The following is a 23200-nucleotide window of genomic DNA, read 5'->3' as shown; positions in this document are numbered from 1 at the left end:
TTACGAGATGAAAGTAAGCTTTGTTGCTCCTAGGTGGTGAAAATGGGAAACTGTAACACCATTATTCTTCAACGGACTGATTTTCATGGCGCACAAGAAATTATATTCAATTTAACACAAAAATATTATTGACCTATGTTTTGCTGTCTTTTGTTGAGGGAAAAGAATAAACACTTCACGGTTTATCGTAGCCACCCTTAAAACAAGGGAAAGACTAGAGAACCTATCATTCAAGTAAGGAAGTTGGCTTTGATATTCATAAGTCAGCAAATATAACAAAATAGCTGATTGCTTAAACTTGTACATATCTACGCACAGTGCAGTAATTAAGTATATGAGTTTATTAATTATAAAACAACTGGAAATGTTGTTTTACACTTAGTTATTTCACAATAAACTAATATTTATCTTGTAACCACCCACAAAATAATAAAAAGGTGTAAAAAAGAAAACTGTAGCAATCTTAGTCTCAGTGGCACTAATGTTTCTAAATCTCCAAAACAGAAATTGAACACTATTTACTATCAAAATGGTTGTTTTAGAGGAATGTCCAGAAAAAGGCCTGGGAATTTAACAGGAATTATGTGTTTTGGTCAAATGAGGCTGATCAAAGTTTTGATAAACATTCTAGGTGGGCCTGACATAAAACAAAGCATGAATACCTGGAAAGCACTTCATGTCCACTTTTAAGTATGGTGAAATATATATTATGCCATGGACCCGTTTCTCTTCCAAAGGACCCGGGGACCTTGTAAGAGAACTGCTGCTCTCTGGTAGAAAAACCGAACTGTGGTTGTTATTGCGTCATTCGACAGGATAATGGTGCAAAACATATGACCAAATACACAAAGAGGTTCATAAGATAAGAAATTAACATTTTTCCATGGCATTTTTCTCCAAATACTCCAACCTTTTGTAATGTTTTGGAAGAGGAAGTTTTCTTCACTTTTCAAAAGGGGGTTGTGCAAAGTATTAACAGCTAGGGTGCAAATAATTGTGCCATTGCTGATTTTGTTAAAAACAATTATTTAACATTTTCTCCACATATACTATAATTAAATAATGTATTTTTCAGAAGTTTTCCACATGAAAAGTTTATTTTAAGGCTTTTTTCACATATTTATCAAGGGTTTAGCCAATAAGTTTATAAATACATAAAATAAATCGATGTCACTTTTGTCTTTCCTCCACTGGGATAGAGTATTTTATTTATCTATTAATTTTAAATGCGTGTATGCATGTGAAGTAGATGCCACAATTATTTAGCAAATGAAAACACACTTGTTACACCATTCAACAAAGACTTTATTTCCAATTCTGCAAATGATTCACTGTCTTTAAAAGAGTGCATTTATAATATGAAGCAAAGAAATGCTGCTGATGATCGTAGAAGATTTAGGTCAACAAAGCAAGTCTCCAGGATCCCTCACATGGCCCAGTGAATGTCTAAAATTCACCGTTCAAACAATTGTTTATAAATAAATACATAATGCGCATCACAGCAAGCGGCAAGATTTAAAGTTTCTCATCAACGTAGTGCATACAACATCAAATTCGATAACAATGATACCTGCCAGCAACTATAATGTTAATGTAAGAGATTGAGCATAAGCAATATAATTTACAATCAGTGCATGCTCGAAGCGTTATGACATTCATGTCCTCACCTTTGCTTATACAGTATGTGGTGCGACAGTTGGCAGATGACGGCAGAAACAGCGAGGAATAAAATAAACACTGCCTTTGTAAACACTATTCCAACAACGGATAAAACACTAAGAGACATTAAATTATTTAACATCATATTTTGGCACAGAACTTTCATTATGTGTATATAATGAAAATATATAACCCCCTGCCACCAAGTGTATATATTAAGTCAGATATTTACATTCAAATAGTGTGAATTTGTTACAACTTGTGAAAAAAAAGAAACAAAACGATTATTGTTTTTAAAAGTTTTTCCCTTAGCTGCAAAACTCTTTGAAACGTAATAAGAGCCGCTTTAGAAAGTAAAATCAAACATTCAGCATGTATTACAGGATCATTGAACATAACTTGATTGTTTCAAATAAAGTATTGCCATGCCATAATGTTTTAGCCTTGTAATGACCGAACAGAATAATAACTCAAATAAAAGAACTCCCCCTTCCTCTTTTACATTTTCTTTGCCTATAATTACTTCCATTTGTTTGGAATTCAATTTCTTATCCTTCATAAGGCACCAGTCCTACTATTACAGAAAGTTATACTATTACCTGGGTCTCACTTCTGGCATTTGCAACGCTATCAATATAAAATAGTTCATAACTGAGATGGTAAAAAAACAAAAATAGAGAAAAAAATAAACATAGGGGGAGTGAGGCCTTTTTATACAAAAAGACTTTGTCTTCTTCAAGAATTTAATGCTTCTGTGGTTTTATTTCTCACCCAGAAATGTTCTTCTTTAAATGGATACTTCATACTCCCGTGTATCCTGTGATCAAAGTAGAAAACAGGGCCAGCTTTGAGCAATGAAATTAGCAACATTCAGAAACTGTGAGCTTAACTGGTGCAACGTGAAGAGATTTCATTAAATGATAACGTCTTTACTTACTCCCACTTCATAGAGAGGGTTATTGAAATCCGATTCGACTGTAATGGGACTGTAGGAGTGTGTGTGAGAGAGAGACTTCCAGAAGAGAGGCTTCCATTCTAGTCTGCAAATACTACAAGAGACAGAAAATGAACACATCATTCACTGTGTATAGAATGAAGGCAAAGAACCAAAAAAGCAGTAGTAAAGCTAGGCATGGGCCAGAATGAGAATCTCACGCTATGATAACCTTGAGTAAAACCTCCACATTTCACAGTATTAAAAGAAACATTCAATTAAAAAAGTATAACCTATGTAATTTACGTATTATGTAAAATAGAATAGAATAGAATAGAATATCCTTTATTATCAATCAAAAGTACGATGAAATTGAAAACAAACTATCTGGTCTGTGGATAGAAAATTTATGTAAAATGGAGAAATAGAAGCACTTTGTTAAAAAAAGATGAGATTAAACTACATGTAAACACATTCATATTGATTGCACAATTCCTCTAATTGCATCTCCCTTTAGAAAATAACATACTAATTATTACATTTATAATAATGTTATCTCTAACATGTGTTTATTATTTTTATTTTAATACCTAGAATATAGAAATGTCGAATAAAAAGCAGCTACAGAATCTACCTTTCTGCCTTTCTGAATAGAGCTGCTGTCACATTTTCATATCTTGCCATGTATGTTGGCAGATTGAAAATCATGTGTCACACAGATCTGAACATAAGGAACTGAAGGGGATTTTGTTGAACATATAGTCCTATCACGTTTTTGAAGTATGCGTCACTTTAGATGGCATTCTATTCTGAATGGTGCATGGATATTGATATAAAGAGTGTGTAAGTTACAGTGTCCTGCAGCTTCAGGATGGGTTGTGTTAGTTTCACTGTGTCATCAGTATCTCATTTTATTTTATTTTATTTTCTTCATACATATCTGGGTATGAAACTACAATACTTTAAGTATTGCTCCTAAGTAGTTGGATAATTATTAGCAGAAATAATCAGAATGTAGGTCAGTTGTTTTCAAGCATTCATTCTGTCTGTCTGTCTGTCTGTCTGTCTGTCTGTCTGTCTGTCTGTCTGTCTGTCTGTCTGTCTGTCTGTCTGTCTGTCAAAATATCTCAATGGATTTGGAGAATTTTTCAGACAAAGTGTGTATTAGGAAAAGAAAGAGAATATTAAAATTTTGGTGGTGATGTGGAGCAGCATCTGGATTCAGGATTGCTTTGAAGGATTCTTTTTCATTGCCACACCATGGTGTAACAACTTGGAATTCCCACATGGTTTGCGACCCTGTCACCAGCTGACATATAGTGGCCAGAGGTCATCCAGAGTATACCTCATCAGTATAGAAAAAAGCTGACCTGAGTCAGTCACCCTCATGCCTTGGCAGAGGTCTGTGTGCTCTGAGTGCTTTTCTAGTTTTACTATGGCATTGCTTTTTCCTAAACCATTGAGATGACATGGATAATTGTAACGGGGATATTACACTGTTCCAATATATAGATGTTCATTAGCTCCTCCAGTAACCATCCTGATGTTGTCTGTTTAACAGACATGTCTGTTGTAGCTTGCCAACTGTCGTTTTATAATAGTTATACATTATTAAAAAGTGATATGTGGTGCTCCTTTAGTTTGCATTTTATGATTAGCTGCATTTTTGCCACTAACAAAGCTTGTTTTTCTTGTGAACAAGGGAGAGTTCAGTAGCCTTTTTCAGCCAGCAAACATGCAGTGTGTAGCAACAGGTGTGGGAGGAGCAGAGCTGGGTTACCCTATGCGGAACAAAATTCTGCTCACTCAGGCACTTTTGCTGGCATCTCATCACCACAGGAATGATGGACACTTTGTATTGTTTTGAAATAGTAACTTTTAAACCGCAACACTTACTTTGTATAGTACATGTAAATGCCTCCAATCAGGAGGATGACCAGGATGATGGGCAGAATTATTGCCAAGGCAATGTTTTCGCTCAGGATCTGATGGGTTGGCTCGAAAGACTGGGACACTGCAAGACATTCAAAAGTCAACTGTGATGATTTTCTGTTCTTCAAAGTGCCTTTCACTATGTGATAAAAACACAACTAATGAAACTCATTTAGATCTCACAGAGAGCAGATAGGAATTAGTTTTAAAAGGGGGTGAGATAAGAAATCACCTTCTGACTTGTGGTCATCCAAAAGCTCCTCGTATGCCACTGAGAACAATAAAATATTAACATAGTCAGCATCTCATCAGTGGGTTTTCTTTCAAGTATATTTCGTGACTAAAACAATGACATGCAAGAGTAAAATACATTTATAACCAACAAACCTGGAAGTCAAACTTTGTTTCGAAAATTAAAACTATTTATGTCCCAAACTGAGTGAGGAACAGTAAATAAATAAGACTTTCCTGTTCTATTCTTTGACCCGGAGCAGTAATAGATGGTGGTTTATGAAATCACCATCCCTGATGCCATTTTGTTAGCGGGCGGCGAGAACATTTAAAAAATAACTAAATGTTTTGGTTGTCCCCTGAATGACCTTCCTTTTGCTTTTCTGTAAGTTCATACAGAAAGTGGTATGCAGAGTGATATCTATAGAAGAAAACATCGCCATCATCCTCAAGTTGGTTTTGTTCATAGCTTCTGATCCTGCCTTGAACTCAAGGGTTTTTAATGGCTCTGGACTGTATTTTCTCATCTCTATTTCAAAATATAAATCACTTAAACTGGTCAAACTTGAACTATTGTAATGTATTTAAAACAAAGGTTAACATTGGTTGTGTTTTATTTGCAATGTAAACTAATGACATTTTAAATATTTATTTCAGTGTGCCACTGTAAGGTGAATTTGATCTTCTTTTGCCACTTGCTTTTTTCATACTAAGGCCTTTTTCGTACTGAAATCAATAAATCTTCATTCATGACGACTTTATTCTTTAAAACACAGTTGTAGAGTTATATAACCTGCTTGCATTTGTGAAAACACAAAGAGCCCTTTTGATGTTTTTTTGGTAGCAGGTTCACCTTTAACCCCTTTTTCATGGGCTCTACATTAGCCGGCTCCACTCAGCCCGTTTTGTGACCTTTTCCATTACTGGCTTTTCTGGCATGGTACTGGCTTTTTTGGTACCTGATTGGCAGCAGGTCTTGTTGGGGCTGAGCAGGGCAAAGATTATATGTGAATAAACATGATTGGACATGGACGTGGTGAGCTGTATGAGTCTGTGAGCAAAAAAACAACCGCCATTTTCCAAATTCGCTTCACTACTGGAAAGCCATGAAATCCTCACAAGAACCAACAAGTCTAACCCTTGGTGCACCAGTGAGGTGCAGGCTTTTCATTGCACACTGTAGGAGATGACAATATTCAGCGGGAGCTCGATGGTGTCTTGGAAAAATGACGACAAGCTGAAGGCTGGAGGTGGGGTTTCAAACCGCACCTCCTGACTTTAGTGAGTCAGTGAAACCCAACAGATTTCCTACTGAGTACACTGAGGCTGAGTGGAGTGTAGGCGTAAGGTGCTAAACTAAACTAAACTAAACTAAAATACCTTTGCAAAAGGGTGGTGGGTTGTTCCACTGAGATGGGTGGCCAGGAACACATGTGATGATGACTTCTCCAATGAGTTCATAGCCCTCATAGCAGAAGAAGCGCAGAGTTTCTCCGGCCTGGTAGCTGTGTTTGTACAAAGTTTGGTAGCCGTTGTCAGGTACTCCAGGGTTTGGGCATGGGTCATACTTCACTGCAGAGAGCAAACAAAATACCTCTTATTTTTAAACTGATGGAAACAATCATGTAGGACATGAAAGATGTTGGAGAAGAAACAAAAAGGGGCCTTACAGACACACTTTGGGCTGCGGTCACTCCATTTAGGGGTACCAGTATCCCGCCCATGACAGGAGATTTGGCTGGGGCCTTCAAGTTGGTAACCCTGGTTACAAGAGAAACGCACAACTGTCCCCACAGCGAAGCCCGCTTCTGGACGCACAGAGCGGGCCCCGTTCACCACCTCTCCTGGGTCAGCACACTGTTGGACTGTGAGGGGAAAGTGGAACACAACCAGATTTGACCAAAATACATTTGCACAAAAAGACAAGTAGCCACATGAATGATCGATAAATATTAAGATAAAACTTCCCATTCATTCTTTAGTCCAGTTATATAATGACCAGCTTTCTATAAAACCATTGTTTAAGGGACGTTTTCTCCAGATTAGCCATAGTGTTCATGGCAAGCCTAAAGATCTAAGATATGAACGCAAGTCAGCTTAGTTAAACATAATCTTTGCTCAAAAGCAACGGAAACTTATTTAAACACCTCCACAGTTTCCATATTTCACATAGAAGGTGTAGGCTAAATGAGAAAAGCAGTATAATTGGACGATGATTGATTATTAGGATCTCAATGAATGCTGGTGTCTCTATTGATACAAAACAAAATGTTCGGACCTCTTCAAATTCTATTTATTTTGTCACATTACAAGCACAAACAAAGTATTTTATTGGGGTGTAATGTGATAGGCCAACACAAAGTAGCATATACTGTATTTGTTTAACTCCCTATAATCTGATACTACTAACTTAAATCCAGGCCAAAACCTTTCCATCTGAGGTTGCCTAACTAGTACATAATTCACATGTGTGTAATTTATTTTCAACTTAAATCCAGTTGTTCTATTAATGCCTCAAAGGTCTGCTGGAGAACACAAGTGAACAAACAGCATTATGAAGACTAAGGAACACAGCAGACATGTCAGGGAGAAAGTTGAGGACAGGTTTAAAACAAGGTTAGATTATAAAACAATATCAAAGTGTTATACATTGTTGGATGGGTGCAAAAACTTGTTATCACTCATGTAAAAACTTTGTGTTGCAAGGCACCTGCACTATGCCTTCCTCCCTGTGTGTGTGAGATCATTGTTATCTCTGTGTGAACCAGCCTCCTTTCCGTCTCACACACACACACCCTGTCTGAACTGTCTGTTGAACTGTGCATATAAATAAAGAGATAGGGTGTCAAAAACGTTGTAGTTTCACTGCAAAGTGGGCTACCCTTGTCACAAGTAACTCTGACTGTATCGTTCTTACCTCTGAGTTGACTAAATAATACCTACCATTATTGGTCCTTCGAAGCCGGATTAATTCAATAACCTTATTTCTCTTTGCTTTAACAGTGACTCTGGGATCCGTGGGGGAAGCCTGACGTCGAGCGAAGCACCGCTGCACAGCCTCCATTAGCCGGAGTGGCTGAAAGTCCCGGTGTGTGAATCACACCTGGCCAGTGGGTTATCGCCTTCCTCGGCGCGGGTGACTCTCACAGGGTCCAGAGAGTCACCAAGAAGTCAACTCCGAGGTGAGACAGTTTTAAATACAGTTCATAGGAAAAGTACTTAACAGTCGTTGGTAGTGCGTCGCCGGTAAGGACGCTGCATTAGGATGGTTTTATTCCACCGTGAAAGGAATAGTGACAAATTGGTACAATCCCGCCGTGAAGGGGATTAAAGAAAACGACTGAGGATTATTCCCCTGCGAGGGAATAGAATAAGCGCTATATAATAAAAGAAGAAAGTACTTAACAGTCGTTGGTAGTGCGTCGCCGGTAAGGACGCTGCATTCGGATGGTTTTATTCCACCGTGAAAGGAATAGTGACAAATTAAGGTAGGGCCCCGCCAAGAAGGGGGCCAATAAAACAACTAAGGGTTATTCCCCTGCGAGGGAATAGAATAAGCGCTATAAAGTAAAAAGAACGGAGTAAATTGAGCTCATAAAATAACACCAAGTTAACTTAGAAAAATTACAAGGTACCTGAAACTAACTGTGTGACTGTGTTGTGTGTGTATGGAGGACTAAGCATTTTAATAGAATCATAGCAGGATTCTGCTAGTCCTGTGTTTTCTTTTGCCCAGATTAAAACTACGTACTGGTGACTTTGGAGATTCAGGTCGGATTTCATTCCAGAAAATTAACACCGCTGCGAATTAGTCGCAGTAGAAGGGCGTGTTAATGTCCTCTCCATAAGTCTCATGCCAGTGACCTTTTATCTGGGACATTTATACTACAATTAAACTAACATAAAACATAATGGGGAAGAAACAAAGTAAACTAATTGACTTAGAAGGGGAGGTAAAGTTTATGGAGAACTATGTAAAAGGAGCAGTATGATCTGTCATAGATGGAATAAAAATAAAAAACATGGGTTTTTGGCAAATTAGATACAAAGGATGTCTTAAAATTACAAGGGGATCTAAATTAGAAATAATGAAAACTAAAAAGAGAAAAATACAAAGAACAATGGGGAAGAACAGAGAAAAAGCTCTGATTTAACAGAAATATGTACACGATGGCATAAAAATACGGATTTTCAGGTAACTTAATTATCACTGAAATCCTAAAACTACACGGGATCTTAAACTGGAGATTATGCATTCAAAAGATTCAAGAGACAATAAAAAACCTTGCCAGATTATAATTTCAAAGGGGACTTTTCAGTCCCTGAGTGCACATAGTTGATAAACAGATTAAAACAAAAAGATGAATTAAAAAAACAACAATAAGAGCAGCTTTTAACTGACATAGCCATAATACTGAGGCCTTAAGAAAAACACAGGAAAAAATTTCCTGGAAGGAAACCTGTTATAAGCTGCACAAGAATTGAGACTGGGGCAGAGTTTCACCTGCCAGCTGGACCATGACCACAGTGCAAACAGTCTGATCGAGGCATATCAAAAGGATATGCATATAATAGAATGGGTTTTTACCTATTTTAGAATGAAGAATGGGAAAACATTTTAATCTTTAGAAGTACAAAAGTGGCAGATTTATCCCGAAGGACCTGCAAGTTCAAGCAGTAGGAATACTTCTTCAAGGTACAGCATGTAGCTATAGGGGAACACACCTTCAAAAAAAAATAATTACTCTACATTTGCAAAAAAGCAATGCAAACTAATAATTCTAAGAGTCTGCCAATTTGTAAATAGGAATCCTGCAGGAGTAGATTATGTCTGAGAGAAGATGCCTCTTAACAAAGATAGTGGTTTTTAAATCTCTTTGGTGTTAACCAGTTGTAATGAGAGTTAAAGCAGAGCAAGCCGTCATGGGATGAAAACAAAGAACTCCAACAAAGCATATTTTTTATGAGGACAAACAGCAAGAAAGAGAGGGGAGGTCTTAGAGGAGTGGAGGTTTTATTAGCTAAGTGTATTGATAATCTGGCATTATACACAAAAGCAAATTATTGGCAAAAAGCTTCCCAACTTTAATATGTAACTTCTGATGATTTATATTATCCTATTGATTCTCTCACCTTTAACACACGTGGGTGGAGCGCTGCTCCAGGACAGGTCCCACTGGCAGGTGATGATGTCTGAACCGCTGATGTCATAACCTGGCTGGCACTGGTAGGTCAGCACGCTGCCTCTCACAGGAGAGGAGTGAGATGAGCTGATCCAGCCAAACTCGATTTGAGGGAGGGAGGAGCAGGTATCATTCGGTTCAACCTCTGCAGACGAGATGGAGAATGAGAGACATCAGGTAAAGCATGCCACTCCTAAGTTGTAGGAGATTCTGTTGGTTCTGATCAGTAAAACACATCTAAAACACCAACTAACTCTTAATTATAAGGCCAATTTGGAGACTGATGGATTTTAGGTTGACTCACCACGATAATGAATGAGGAACCCCTGACTAAGGATGAAACTGGAATCATCCGGGTTGCTCTGAAACTGAATGGTGACCTCTGACCCCCCAGACACGACCTGGAAACGCTCTTTAGAGCCCAGGTACTGGCCGATCAAGTTAGACATGAGGTCATGCCCATCGAAAACTGTCAGCACATCAGTGTGACGAATATTCAAGCTAAAAGAAAAAGTGAGAAAAAAGAAATCAGCTTTCAATTCAGTTTCAATTCAATCCACCCACCTGGCGCATTATTGTAATCATACAGAGGAGAATGAAGGAGAAGGCACTACAGGCAGTAGATTATATAAAACGTCCCCATTAAGCTATTTATCAGTCTCTTTAATTGATAATTACTACATAACAAGAATTGATATGGAAGTAGTTAAGCAGTTTTTCCTTATTCAACCTTTCTGCAGTTTTTAATTGATTTGATTTGTGCTGAATTTACCAATACTATGTTCACCAGTAGACCTCATTTACCTCCTCTGGGCTATTACAAATACTCTGACATTCTTATATAGCATGTTAGCGTTGACATGTTTGTATATTATGCTTCATTACTGCATGTTCATCTTTTCAAAATGTTTCAGCATTATGTTCACTCATAATAAATGTTCATTATTTTCACTATGGCCTTTAAAAGTAATTAACTGCAAATGAAAATAACTGTAAGACTTGAATTTGCCTCATTTATGTTATATGTGAAAAATGCTATTCAGTAATCATAGGAAAATATACCTATAAAAGTTATTTATGCTTTGTAGAGATATGACATTTTTTAATGATCTGAAAAATCAAATAAAAACAGATATAGTAAATAAATAAATGAAAAAACAAATATTTTATGTTTTATTGTTAAACTTTTGAGTTCATTTGTCCTGATTTTTGAACAGTTGTGGATAGTCTGGTCTTTTGTTGACTTGTCTTTTAAGCTCTAAAGTTCAATGAATCTCATTTTAATGCAGTTTTATAATTTCCAAAGTAAATTCAGAAGCCTAATAAAAAAAAAAAAAACGAAATTGGGGTTTTTGCCACAGTTGAGAAATTCCTACAACAATTATTTTACCAAGAGCAAGATTTGTTTTTCAAATTTTTATTAAAGAGACCTTAACTCTGAATAATAACTGCAATAACTCACTAGTTTAGTTTTTCCATAATATCGGTAATAATATGGCTAAAGCTTCTTTATCAGTATACTCACATCTGGACCTCCAGTTCAATTCGTTTCTCCTCATTAACATGGATCTGCCAAACACAGTCGAGACCCTTGGAGTAACTCTGGGGCCAGTCAGGGGACAGAATGGTACCAGAAGGCTCGGTCAGTTCTCCACCACACAGAGCTTACAGAGCACAGTAGACAGGAAATTATTGGGTAAGAGTCTGGACTGATAGACAGGAAATGTCTAAATTGCAGATCACAAAACAAAGTTTAAATGAATCAAATGTGATTAAAGAGAGAGCATAAATAAACACTTGTGAATGGGCTTTTGGCCTCATAATCAATAAAAAAAAAACAATGAAGAGCACATTAATCCTGCTGCTATAGATTCCCCTGTTAAAAGCACTTGTTCTATATAAATATGTGCAAGGAGTCAAAATTTGGTTGAAAGGGGGTGGCTTTCAAGTTTTTTTTTGTGCTAACATTAGACAGGACATGTGGGCTAGAGAAGGTCTATTTTAATGGATTTTTCTTGAATAAATAAAGACATAAACTGGCCAACAACAATAAATATTGTCCACGGACATCCAGTGGTTCGAAGATACAAGAATCAGTGGCAACTCTTGTATTTTGCCCTTTAATTTAAACTAATGCTAACCTGATGCATACACACAATACAGTTTAACTGCGGTATTGAGGTTATACTGCTATACTTTGCCATAGTTGTCACAATTAGCAGTTCTCCAGGCTTTGAGGAAGGTTTTAAAGATTTTTACTGGAATCTTTTACCATTCTCTGATTTCCTGCATAGTCGTCCTTCTACTTCTCTGCAGCAGAAGAACAATATCTATAAATGACATCCTGATCTGACGCAGGCTTTGAGAGATGCATCAGCTGATCATCTACTGTATGACAACTTTTCATTCTCTTTATTCATTTATAGAGCACATAAAACAGGTTTTAAGCTAAATAAAAACAAGGCAAACACAATAATTATCTTGTTTATACTAAAATCCTAATGTGTGTGTTAAACCGTTTTTTTTTTTTTTTAGAAAGATCAAGGGATTAGAACAAATTGAGCCTTTGTGTATCCATCTTGAACTTTTCTATTCATAGTTTAAGAAGCAGCAAAAATGAATGCTGGAAATTCTGGAAATTGGAGATTGGAAAATATGCACATCACTTGCTCAACCCTTGACTTTGGGAGCCTTTTTATGCCTGACCAACGTTTAGGCCAGTATTTAGAAGCTTAATAAACAAAAATATGTTTCACTGAAAATGCTCAGAAAGCTTGAAGACATTTTTGTAAAACTTATTTAAAAGATTATAAGAAGGTCTGATTTGGGGGAACCAAAACCTAAACAACTAAAGAAAGCACATTATTGCATATTTCAGAGACTTCTTATGTCAGAGAATACATAGATCCCTGCTGATAAATGCTTGTACTCTGTAAGTAAATTAATATTACCAGTCATAGATACTTGTTCTGACAAACAGATGTCAAACCATCACCGTTAGCTGTTTCCACTCTGAGCCTCTCAGCCTGCTACTCTGGATTCTCAACTTATTACTGTCTAATCATTAACCTCCCTAAAATACTGGAGATGGAATTTCTGTAATTAAAAAAATCAATGCATTATCTGGCTTTTAGTGCTTGGCTGAGGTTATAGCACCTGTGTTTTCAGGAGCTGCTGAAGCACAGCATCAGTTGTATCTGAATCACAGGTTCCATGCTGTTCTTTGTTCACAGCATAACAACATATCACACCATCAGTGTGGATCCAACATCTTGCAGCTTCAGGCACCTACCTTATCAAAATGCAGCATGAATATTCAGAAATAGACACACGGGATGCATCATGTGCTTCAAATAAGCACAGATTAGTGTTGGAGCTATCTAGAGATACCTTACTGAATGAAAACATAGGGCTCTGAGAAAACAAAATAGATTTCCTAATTATATTCCTTCTCAGAGATCAAACTTACCCCTGCACACAGGCTCAGTGTCATTCCAGTGGGGATTGCCTGGGTCAACACACTCGATGGTCCCTGAACCCTGCTCCATGACGAAGCCTGGAGAGCAGCTGAAGGTGACAATGGTGCCCAGTTGATATGAGATGTCATTGCTGCTGAAGTTTCCATGAGGCATGTAGGGCTCCCAGCAGTGCTCATCGTCAAAAGCTTCAGAGACAAAGAGTAAAAGAATAAGGCTACCACTGCAAAGATGAAAATACTTCAAAGGACAGTGAAGCTGCTAAAAAACCGATCTTGATTTTCAATGTTGGTAAGAAAAAATGTAGCTGTGAAGCACAAAAATGTTTTTACAGATTATATAAAAAAATCCCACTGAAACAAATTCTTGCTATAAATTTCTACCTGGGGTGCAGTTCTGCTGCCTGTTGGGCAGAATTTGGAAAACAAAAATGTAAACAGTAAGATGCAGGTTAAGAATCTGAAGACCGTTCTCACCCTCATATCTGAGTGCCAGCAGCAGCGGGATGGAGGAAGAATCAGCTGTGAGCTCCAGGTAAAACATGGAGCCCTCGCTCAGCAGCCCGCGCTCCGGGACATCATCGAGATCAGAGTCAAAGAGAGTCGGGGACAAGGAGCTGTTCCCACTACGGACAATTAACCTGTAAAAAGACAAGACATAAATGTGCTAAAGCACTACGATTGCTGTCTCAATAAGAAATGTGGTTGAAAGGTAAACTGAAAACTTTTCTGGTAAACCATGTAGGTCTCTGAACCATTTTTCCTCATCTCATCTTTCTTTTGTGAAAAAACTACCCAAACATTTTCACCTAAGAGTCTTGATGGTGATCACACTTTCTGCCCTTTAAACAATGAATGCTGGGGGTGACTGCATAAGAAATAAAAAATTACAAATGTAATTGTTTACCTGTATCAAAAAGTCAGCTGGAAAGCACTTTCAGTACTACAGCTGAAGCATTTGCCAGTGAGAGTGAAACAGTATCATCAATTTTATGACAACAAAATGTTTTCATGTTGCAAAAACGTCTGCAGTGAGTCTTGATTTAGTGATTTCCAAGTATCTACTGGACTACCTTTCCCCAACAACTGGACATTAAACACAAGAAAAAAAGACCAACTAAGGTTGCTTCTGTCTGGCTCTCTTTCTTATGAATCACACCTGCAAAGAAAATGCATCTTGTTTTAAAAAAAGATGTGGGAGAGTTGCAAATTTCATGTAACTCAATGTCATACCCTATCCTTCCTACAGTTCGATGTCGATCTCAATAATATTTTGATTTGGGGGCTCACTTCCAGTTAAGCCCCTTACCTACCAGGGATTTAAGCATCAATTATATTGTATTAGCTTCATGATTTATTAGTAGGCCAACAATTAAATTAACCATTAGACAGAATAAATAGTATTTGCTCTTACATTAGTCACTTCACATAATTTATTGGTTAAAATTTGGAGACAAGATTATTTCTCCGACCTATCTACAGGGTCAGGAAGGAGGGGGGAAGTTTAATTGGTTGGGCTCACAAGCAGCACAGAATGGTGTTCATTAAATATAAATAATTATCAGCAGTAGTATGCCTGAATAAAATGTACCTCCAACACAAACACACACAGCAGGCGTGATTATACTTGCAACATTATTTCCTAATAGTTAGTACCTATCAAATTATGAGGAATTTCCTCTGTATGTTAACAATACCTACAAATAGTAGGCTTTGAGGTCTTTATTCTGTGTGAGAAGCACTTGGGGTGAAGGGCCCTAAGTAGCAACTTCGTTTGCTTATCCCCTACCCCAGCTCTGCAGTAGCACAAACTACAGTGGCCATTACAACAGCAAAAACACAAATGCCTTGAGAGGAGCGAAAGAATGAAAGACCCTCTGTAGCAGTAAAAAGCTCATGCTGCCAAAGCAGTTCTTACTCTAAATAGACTAGTCTGGTATTTCTATCCTCATCCATTTAATCTCTTTGCAATTATAGATTCAGATTAGCAAGAGTATTGATATGAAATCTCAAAATACAAGCTTACTTGTCATCATCTTCATCTAGAGCAATCCTCTCAAAGTGTAGGTGCAGCCTGTGTCCTTCTTTGGCTTCTATCAGCCAGTGGCAGCTCAGATTATTTCCAGTACTGTGGTTGCTGACAGGCGGAGGAAGTGGAGACAGAATCCGTCCCACAGTCGCATTACGAATCCATCCTCCACAAGAAACCACTGAGGAAAAATAGTAACATAGTATTGTTTTCTACAAACTGCAAACCAGCCAGTGCTGGGGTAATTATTACACATCTTAATCATCGAACGAACCAACGCATTGAGGCTCAGGAGTGCTCCAGTGTGGCTGCGTCGTGTTGACACATGTTGCCACCTCATGGCCACGGATCTGGAAACCTGGATCGCAATGGAAGTGTGCCTGGCCTCCAGGATGGATGTCTGTCACAGTCACTCCGCCGCCCTCAGGCGACTTGGGGAAAGGGCAGGACAGTAGAAACGCTGGCATAAAGGTAGAAGAAAAGGTAATGCTAAAGATGCAAAATTAGGCTAATTCTTTCTAAAATATAGCTCCACGTATATATTTTTTAAAGGCCTTACTGGTGACATTAAACAGGCTGAGGTTATTTTACCTTGATAGTGGAGGCTGAACGTGCCATGGTTGGTCTGCCGGAGACTGCGGTAGTGAATGGAAACCTGATTGGTTGTGCTGCGAATCACCTGGCCCTCTTTCATCAGTGTCTCATTGGCTAAGAGCTCTGGCCCCGAACCGCCTTGACCAATAATCACCAGAGATTCCTCCTTTGAGAGGTTCGTCTTCCTCACCTTGAGGAAGAAAAAAAGAAGATGAACACGGCCTAAGTTTAAGAAAACGACCTGCAAGCAACTTAGTTACGGATGAAAGACTCCTACTGTCAGAGCAAACTGTATATCCTGCATTGCTGTTTATTGATTTTCACCTTTGCCCACAAAATAATAAATTGCACAGTGTTGCATTTCTGCTATTTATATTGTAGTCTGAATTTAAATAAACAGTGTCCTGGATGATAGTCTAACATTAACATTATTGCTACTAACAACAATTATATTATATTACATTATACTACAATACATTATATTATACTATACATTTTCCAGTCTCTTATCTTGACAATGTTCTTTGTTTATTTAATTACTTTGATAATTTCTAGTGTTTCTTTTGTCTGTTCATCCATTTCTAACCACTAAAACAGTTTGTGTTGGTCTTTTTTATATAAAGTGTTCTTTGAATAAGGTTTGATATTTAATAATAATATGAATTATATTGTCTGCACACTTCATTCAAAGTTAAAGTAAAATAAATCAATACATTTATTTTCCTGTAAGAAAGAGTTGATCAAATTTGAAATGATTTAGGCTTAAGGATTTCGATTTCACACAACCTGAATTTCCACACCATAGCCTGGATACACAGTAATGCTGTAGGTGCATTCCAGAGTAGAAAATGTGGACGTTGATCCTGGATCTGGAGACTCAACGAAATCCTCCATTGCTGACAAAGTGGCATTGCATTGCACTATAAAAAAAACAGAGAAATAACAGACAAAACATTATAAATGTACCAAAAGATGTATTCTAATGAAAAAAATAGTGCAGATTGGCTTGTTTTACTAATAAATTGACTGCTTTAAACTAACTTTCGGATTATGGCAAAGAAAGGCAGCTGTGGTCGATTAGGACCTCTAAAATTTCTAGTCTAACATTTCTCTTTCAAACAATGCTCTCATTGTTAGGCCAGCTTTATCCCTTCTTGTCCAAATCATTTTTAGATGATCTTCGCTGTTTGCAGATTTATGAGGGGTGACTGCATATCAATCAACACTTTGTTGCAGACTCAAATTTAGCGTGCCCCACAGCACAACCAAGATACGGCAAGAACATTTTCAAGAGCATTACTTTAAGGTACAGCTTTGCTGCTGTGTCAGGCGAACAAACATGTTTGAACATTTCTCGCAGACTACATGAGAATGACCACTGACCGCAAAATGAAACACTTCAAGAGCCAGGTGACGCTCCCTCCGTCTTTTTCTCTCAAGCACACTCACACCTCAGAGATCATCTTTCTTACATGACATTTGTCTCCCCACATTTGCTGCAAATTCGCTGACCCCCTCCAACTGAATCTTGTTTCCTTCATTCCCATTTGTTACTGCCGCTCACCAGCTTTCAATCACAAGCCATGAGAGCTGCTCAGGCACCCGAGCCAATAGAAATGCTGTATTGGAGTCTCAAGTGTTTTTTTCTGACACTCATTAGAACAGGATTGTCTATCACCCCATGCTGGTTATAAGACTTAGCATTGACTGACAGACCACAGGCAGACAAAGATAGTGCTACTATTAATATTTATATGGTCATCAAATAATAATGTTCTGTGCTCTGTGTCTAGTATTGACTTTATCCATTATATTATGGTAGAAAATTATGGAATAAAAACAACAGATTTAACTCATTTTCAGTTTCTTTTCTTGCTTTGGGTTACACTACACTTCAAAGCAGCTCATCATCTTAATCCCTCTGCTCGGTATACAGTGCCTTACAAAAGCATTCATAACCTTTGAATCTTTGCACATTCTTTCACTTTTATGTGATTCACCAACATAAAGTAGAGCATGGTTATCAAGTGGGGGAAAAAAATCAGATTTTGGTGCAGAGTATTTTATTGAGTGCTATTAGAGTGAAGGGAGTTGAAAATAAATACACACCCAACTTTTCAGGTTCTTATTTTAAAACATTTTGTTTCTGTTTCTAACACTTTTCATGTGTCCACTAGTTTGGTTGGAGCATCTCTTAAAATCCCAGGAAATAGATTGATGTTTGGGGTATGCAAACGTTTGTAGGTGACTGTAAACTCATTTTTGCCTGGTTTTAAAAGCATGAATCTTAGAAATAAAAAAAAGAAAAAAAAAGAAACCCAGTCGCTCATGAGTGTTCATGACTTAGACTGAATTCTTATTGCTTTCAAGAATAAATAAAAAACAACTTTAAACTAATAATAAAAGGTCTGAAAGTAATGCACTGTAATAACAGTTTTATAGAACTTAACCTAGACCTATTTTCAGGTAGATAAACAGCAAACATATAGTCTAAACACAGTATGCAAAATTTTGCTTATTGAGATAATATGTAACTATAAGGGCCCTAAGAAAACTAAAACCAACATATTATACCAAATATAATATCATCTCAGTGCCAGTGTGCAAATTAAAATGGCAAAGGACTGGTTGGAAGTCAACTCTCAGGGATTAATGACTTACATGCTAATAAGTACACCACTGAAACCAGGTGTTTACATGCATAAAAATACATATTCTTTCTTTTTCATGGTCTGATATTGAGTCAGACCAAGCCTTTTCTGTTTTAGGTTAGTTAGGATTAACAAAAATTATTTATGACTGTATTTACATTGAGACATTCAATGACACTAAAATTAGAAGACCTTCAAACAATTTGTGAAAACTCAGATGATAAGGTTAAATGGAGGTGAACATGGGAATGTACAAGACCAAACTTATTCATACCCCTGGCAGATTTAGGTTTAAAACTTTTAATTTTAATTTTACCAGCATGTTTTTGCTGCATAAAAGAGTATGTATTATTATTTTGGAGGGGCCTAGCCCATGTCCCTACTTGAATTTCATAGAGAATCTATGGAGGTAGCTAAAGTTTAGGGTAATGGCAAGGAGGCCTTCCAACCTTAAACACTTGGAGATCATCATCAGTTGTAAGAAGGGTTTGACTTCTGTAATGCAAATGTAAGAGAGTGTCAGAGAGTGTCATTATCCATATTATCAATGGTTAAGCTAGTCCTTTTACTGATATAGACTGAAAGGCAGCTCAACCAGGAAAAGGCCACGAAGCCAAAAGAAACATAAAAAGCCATATAACAGTTTGCAAATTCAGTTGAGAGAAAGGATCTTCATTTCTGGAAAAAAGTCTCTTGTTCCGATGAGACTAAATATAATGTATTTGGTCATATTGACCATCGTTACATTAACGGAGAAGCTTGCAAACCTGAGAAAACCATCCCAACTGTTAAGTATCAAAATGACAGCATCAAGAGTTTGGATACAAATGGGCGTAATAAATGGACATTGACCCTAAGCATATAACCAAACAATAATGCGGAGTGGATTAATGATAAAGTCAATATTTCAACATGGCTATCAAAAAGCCATTGTCTTAATCACAAATTAAACTATAAACCAGTAAACTATTATGAGAAGCTGGAGGAAGGGTGCCACAAACAAGCACTTTTTAAGGCAGTTCTACCAAATATTAAGGAAAAAGTCTAAAACCTCTGATTTAAAACAATCTCCCTTATTATTTTAGAATTTATCAAATATTATAATTTTAATAATCCTAACTAACCTTAAATAGGAAAAGTTTAGACAGTGAAGAAAAAATGCCATGGATCTTATACAGTGTAAGCAAATATCTGGTTTTAACTGTATGCAGCCTCCCTGTGGAGTCTCCCTGTGGTACCCACCTGATGCAGATGAAAGTGCCAAAGGTCACAGAGAAGGTTGAAAGCATTTAAATGAGAGGTGATGAACAGAGTTGTGAGGAAAATGTTAATTTATTGGGACCAACATTGTTATTCTAATGTAGTTAACCATATCAACATTGCATGATAGCCAAACTAGAATATTTCATTCAGAAGACTGTGGATTTCCATTCCCAGCCCTGTGGCGTGCCAACTTTTTCTGGAAAGGGCACTGGGCAACCCCCTTGGCCTCTAAGATGTTTATCAGAGTGAATATGACTGTGTTTACATAGAAGGCACCTATTGTAGAAAGTGCTATATGAAGGTGTCCAAGAAACACATTTTAAAAGGTTTGTTTTAAAATCTAGAGGGTTAAAAAGGTGATAAATGTGGAATCTGTACCAGTGTCAAAAACATATGGACAGAATAAAAACTTAAAAGATGAAACACATTTTAAATGAGTAAAATATGTAACACAACAATTTTTCTACATAAATGTATAATTTATACATTTTTCACATTGTGATTATTATCAGTACATTCAGCATTCCTTTGACGAAGTGGGACCAGGAAGATAAAATACTTTATGTTATGGTATGAAGAAACGTGGTTCATTTATGTTTGATATCTGATCCAAATACAACTAAAACATGAGCAGCAATAAAACAGGTGTTAATATTCCAAATGTTTCGTTTAAAGTGTCACCACATCTCTTATCAGAATGAAGTCTTTTAAAAAAGAACACCCATTTCAAGGCACCAACAAGAGAAGGCAAACTTGTACCTGGCATGTGCATTGTGGTTATGGTGGTGGTGGTAATCAACGTGGTGGTGGTCTCCTCTTCTAAAGGGAACGATGACATGGGACTCCTTGATCCAGCCTTGCCCGCAGCAGAAGAGGACCCTAAAGCTGTGGTGAGAAGCCCCGGTGATATGGCTGTTGCTGTAGACTCAGCCAAAGCAAGCCCAGGCACTGCCTGTGTTGGATTTGTGGTGGTACCTGCAAAGGTAACAGCTTCAATTTAACGCGTTTTTCCAATGAGAGATCACCTCATGGATTAAAGTACGTGCAGAACCTAAGGCAAGGTTTTCTGTTAGTGTACCTGTGCCTCCAGAAACATGTCCCAGGTACTCTTTACTTTGCAGAGCAGCGTGTATCAGCTCACCTGGTGGATAGGAGTCTGGAGCTGGCGTTGGTGAAGGATCAGGGTCAGGAGTCATAAAGCTCATACCTGAAACAGTCAGCACTAGTTACTGTATTTGTTATTTACAATAAAAACAAAACACAATGCCTAGCAAAATTATTTGTCTCTTTAACTTTTTCCCATTTTGTCACATTACCACCACAAATTTTAGTGCATTTTAATATTATTGTTTCTTCACAAATTATCTCCTGAAAAGATTGTTGTCTATTGTAAACAGCCCGTCTGAGTCAGTAATTTGCAGAACCACCTTTTACTGTCTTTTCGGACTATGTTTCTACAAGCTTTGCATGTCTAAAGCCTGCAATATTTAAAGATTTTTTCTTTGCAAAAAAGCTCATGCTTATTCAGCTAGGATTAAATGTTTGATCAATGTTCAAGTCTTGGATTTAGACTTTGACTAGGTCATTCTGATACAGGAATGCGTTTTGATCTAAACTATTTCATTGTAGCTCTGGCTTTATGCTAAATGTTCCTGATGCTACAGGAACCTCTAGCAGGTTTTTCTTCAGGACTGCCCTGCATGTAGCTCCATCCATCTACGTATGTCCTGTGACTGGATTCTCCACAAAATCTCCACAAAAGAAAAAGCATTCCAACAGCATAATGTTGCCACCACCATTTATGGTTTGCTGCAGAGTTTAAACAGGACTTTCTTTCCACAACTGCTTGGCGTTAAACAGTGCTCTGTGAGATGGCAGATGCTTTGGGTATCGTTTTTATAACTTAAATATGCTTTCACCACAGCCTCATCCCTGACGTGTCTGGTGTGTTTCTTGGTGTTTGTTGACTAATGTTTCCTAACAAATCTTTGAGGTCTTCGAAGAAATCTTTCTACTGATTTAGCTAACTGGGTTGACTTCTGTAGACAATTACTTGTAATGAATTTTATTTAGGGGAATCAAAATGAAGAGGGGAGAGATATTTTTATTAGCAAAAAAAGATATTATAGATAATTTATCATTTATCTTTCACTACAGAAATAATTTGCTACTTTGAGTTGATATTTAGCATGAAATCCCACTAAATTAAACTAAAGTTTATTGCTGCAAAATGACAAAATGTGAATATGAGTGGAATATTTTTCTTTGGATTGAACAAAATACAAAATGCATCCATGCATCAAAAACATGCATGCAATGGAGAAAACAAACAAAATCACCTGAAACCATGTGCATCATGGTGACAGAGACCATCACAGCAAGCTGCGCGAACCCCATGTTTCTGGATTAAGCTGAATGACCTGCGAAGGTTAAAGGGAGCAGAATGAAAAGAAACAAGTGGTGATTTTGCACATGTGTTTGTCTGCCTATTAATAGCTCACAATAGCAACTAGAGGCAAAAAAACCCACAGAGCCGTAATGAAAAGGCCAACAATTTATTAGTGACCGCATGTCTCACATGTTCTGTTTACATCAAACAGGCCATTACAGACTGGAATCATCTCGACATGATACTGTAAAAGGCTCTGCTCATGTAATTGATACGTAGAATAAAACATAAAGATGCATATCCATGTGCAAAGCTTTGTCACAGATGTTCAAGAATACAACATAGGAATACACTTGGTTTTACACGTTTGATATTCAGGCTTTTCCCTCCGCAATTTCTCACCCAAATCTACAACAACACGCCGAAAAAAATGCGCTATTCCAAAATCCAGCTAGCGAGCCTATATGGTCTCCGAAGGGTCCCTATTGTTTCCAACCTGTTAATAGTGTCAAAAAGCTTCTTCGCTGCTATTCGAGGCGTTTCCTCTGTGAAAAATGCCAACCGGGTCTGTGGCATAAATGATGGGGTTTTATTTGAGGGAGAATAACCCGGCCTTCTTTGTGCGGAGGACGATTTAAAAAAAAAAAAAAAAGAAAATCAGTCATCACCGCTGTTTCCGCAGCAATAATAAAAGGTGCAAGCTGCTTACCTGTCTTCCAGGACGCGTCCACTGCCCTTTATTTCTCTTTTTAATCTCGTATCTCAGTGGGTTTAGCGTTGCTTAAGGCCGTAAACACGGCTGTGTTTGTGCTTGTGAGATTGCCTCTAGCTGGTTACCGTGTGGTTGACGCATTCGGCTA

General features: G+C 37.5%; 1 protein-coding gene across 2 annotated transcripts; it reads right to left on the bottom strand.

The window, feature by feature from the left end:
• Positions 1 to 1287: 1287 nt before the first annotated feature.
• Positions 1288 to 23186, bottom strand: LOC124863336 (seizure protein 6 homolog). Of its 2 annotated transcripts, none has more exons than XM_047357673.1 (19): positions 23050 to 23186; positions 22291 to 22371; positions 21030 to 21158; positions 20711 to 20926; positions 16824 to 16957; positions 16035 to 16227; positions 15718 to 15903; positions 15441 to 15624; positions 13892 to 14055; positions 13409 to 13603; positions 11465 to 11603; positions 10244 to 10440; positions 9890 to 10084; positions 6427 to 6621; positions 6137 to 6328; positions 4758 to 4796; positions 4490 to 4607; positions 2597 to 2708; positions 1288 to 2476 (listed from the first exon to the last, which is right to left on the bottom strand). In XM_047357673.1, exons 2-19 carry the CDS (start codon positions 22346 to 22348, stop codon positions 2447 to 2449), a joined length of 2676 nt encoding a protein of 891 aa, XP_047213629.1. In that variant the 5' UTR covers positions 22349 to 22371; positions 23050 to 23186; the 3' UTR covers positions 1288 to 2446. The 2 variants fall into 2 exon arrangements, with proteins under 2 accessions (XP_047213629.1, XP_047213630.1); XM_047357674.1 differs by having other exon boundaries at positions 21093 to 21158; positions 23050 to 23185.
• Positions 23187 to 23200: the final 14 nt, after the last annotated feature.

The sequence above is a fragment of the Girardinichthys multiradiatus genome, chromosome X, assembly GCF_021462225.1.
Source record: "Girardinichthys multiradiatus isolate DD_20200921_A chromosome X, DD_fGirMul_XY1, whole genome shotgun sequence".
Taxonomy (NCBI): Eukaryota; Metazoa; Chordata; class Actinopteri; order Cyprinodontiformes; family Goodeidae; genus Girardinichthys; species Girardinichthys multiradiatus.
The sequence above is the reverse complement of the archived record's forward strand: the minus strand, read 5'-3'. Positions and strand labels throughout refer to the sequence as shown.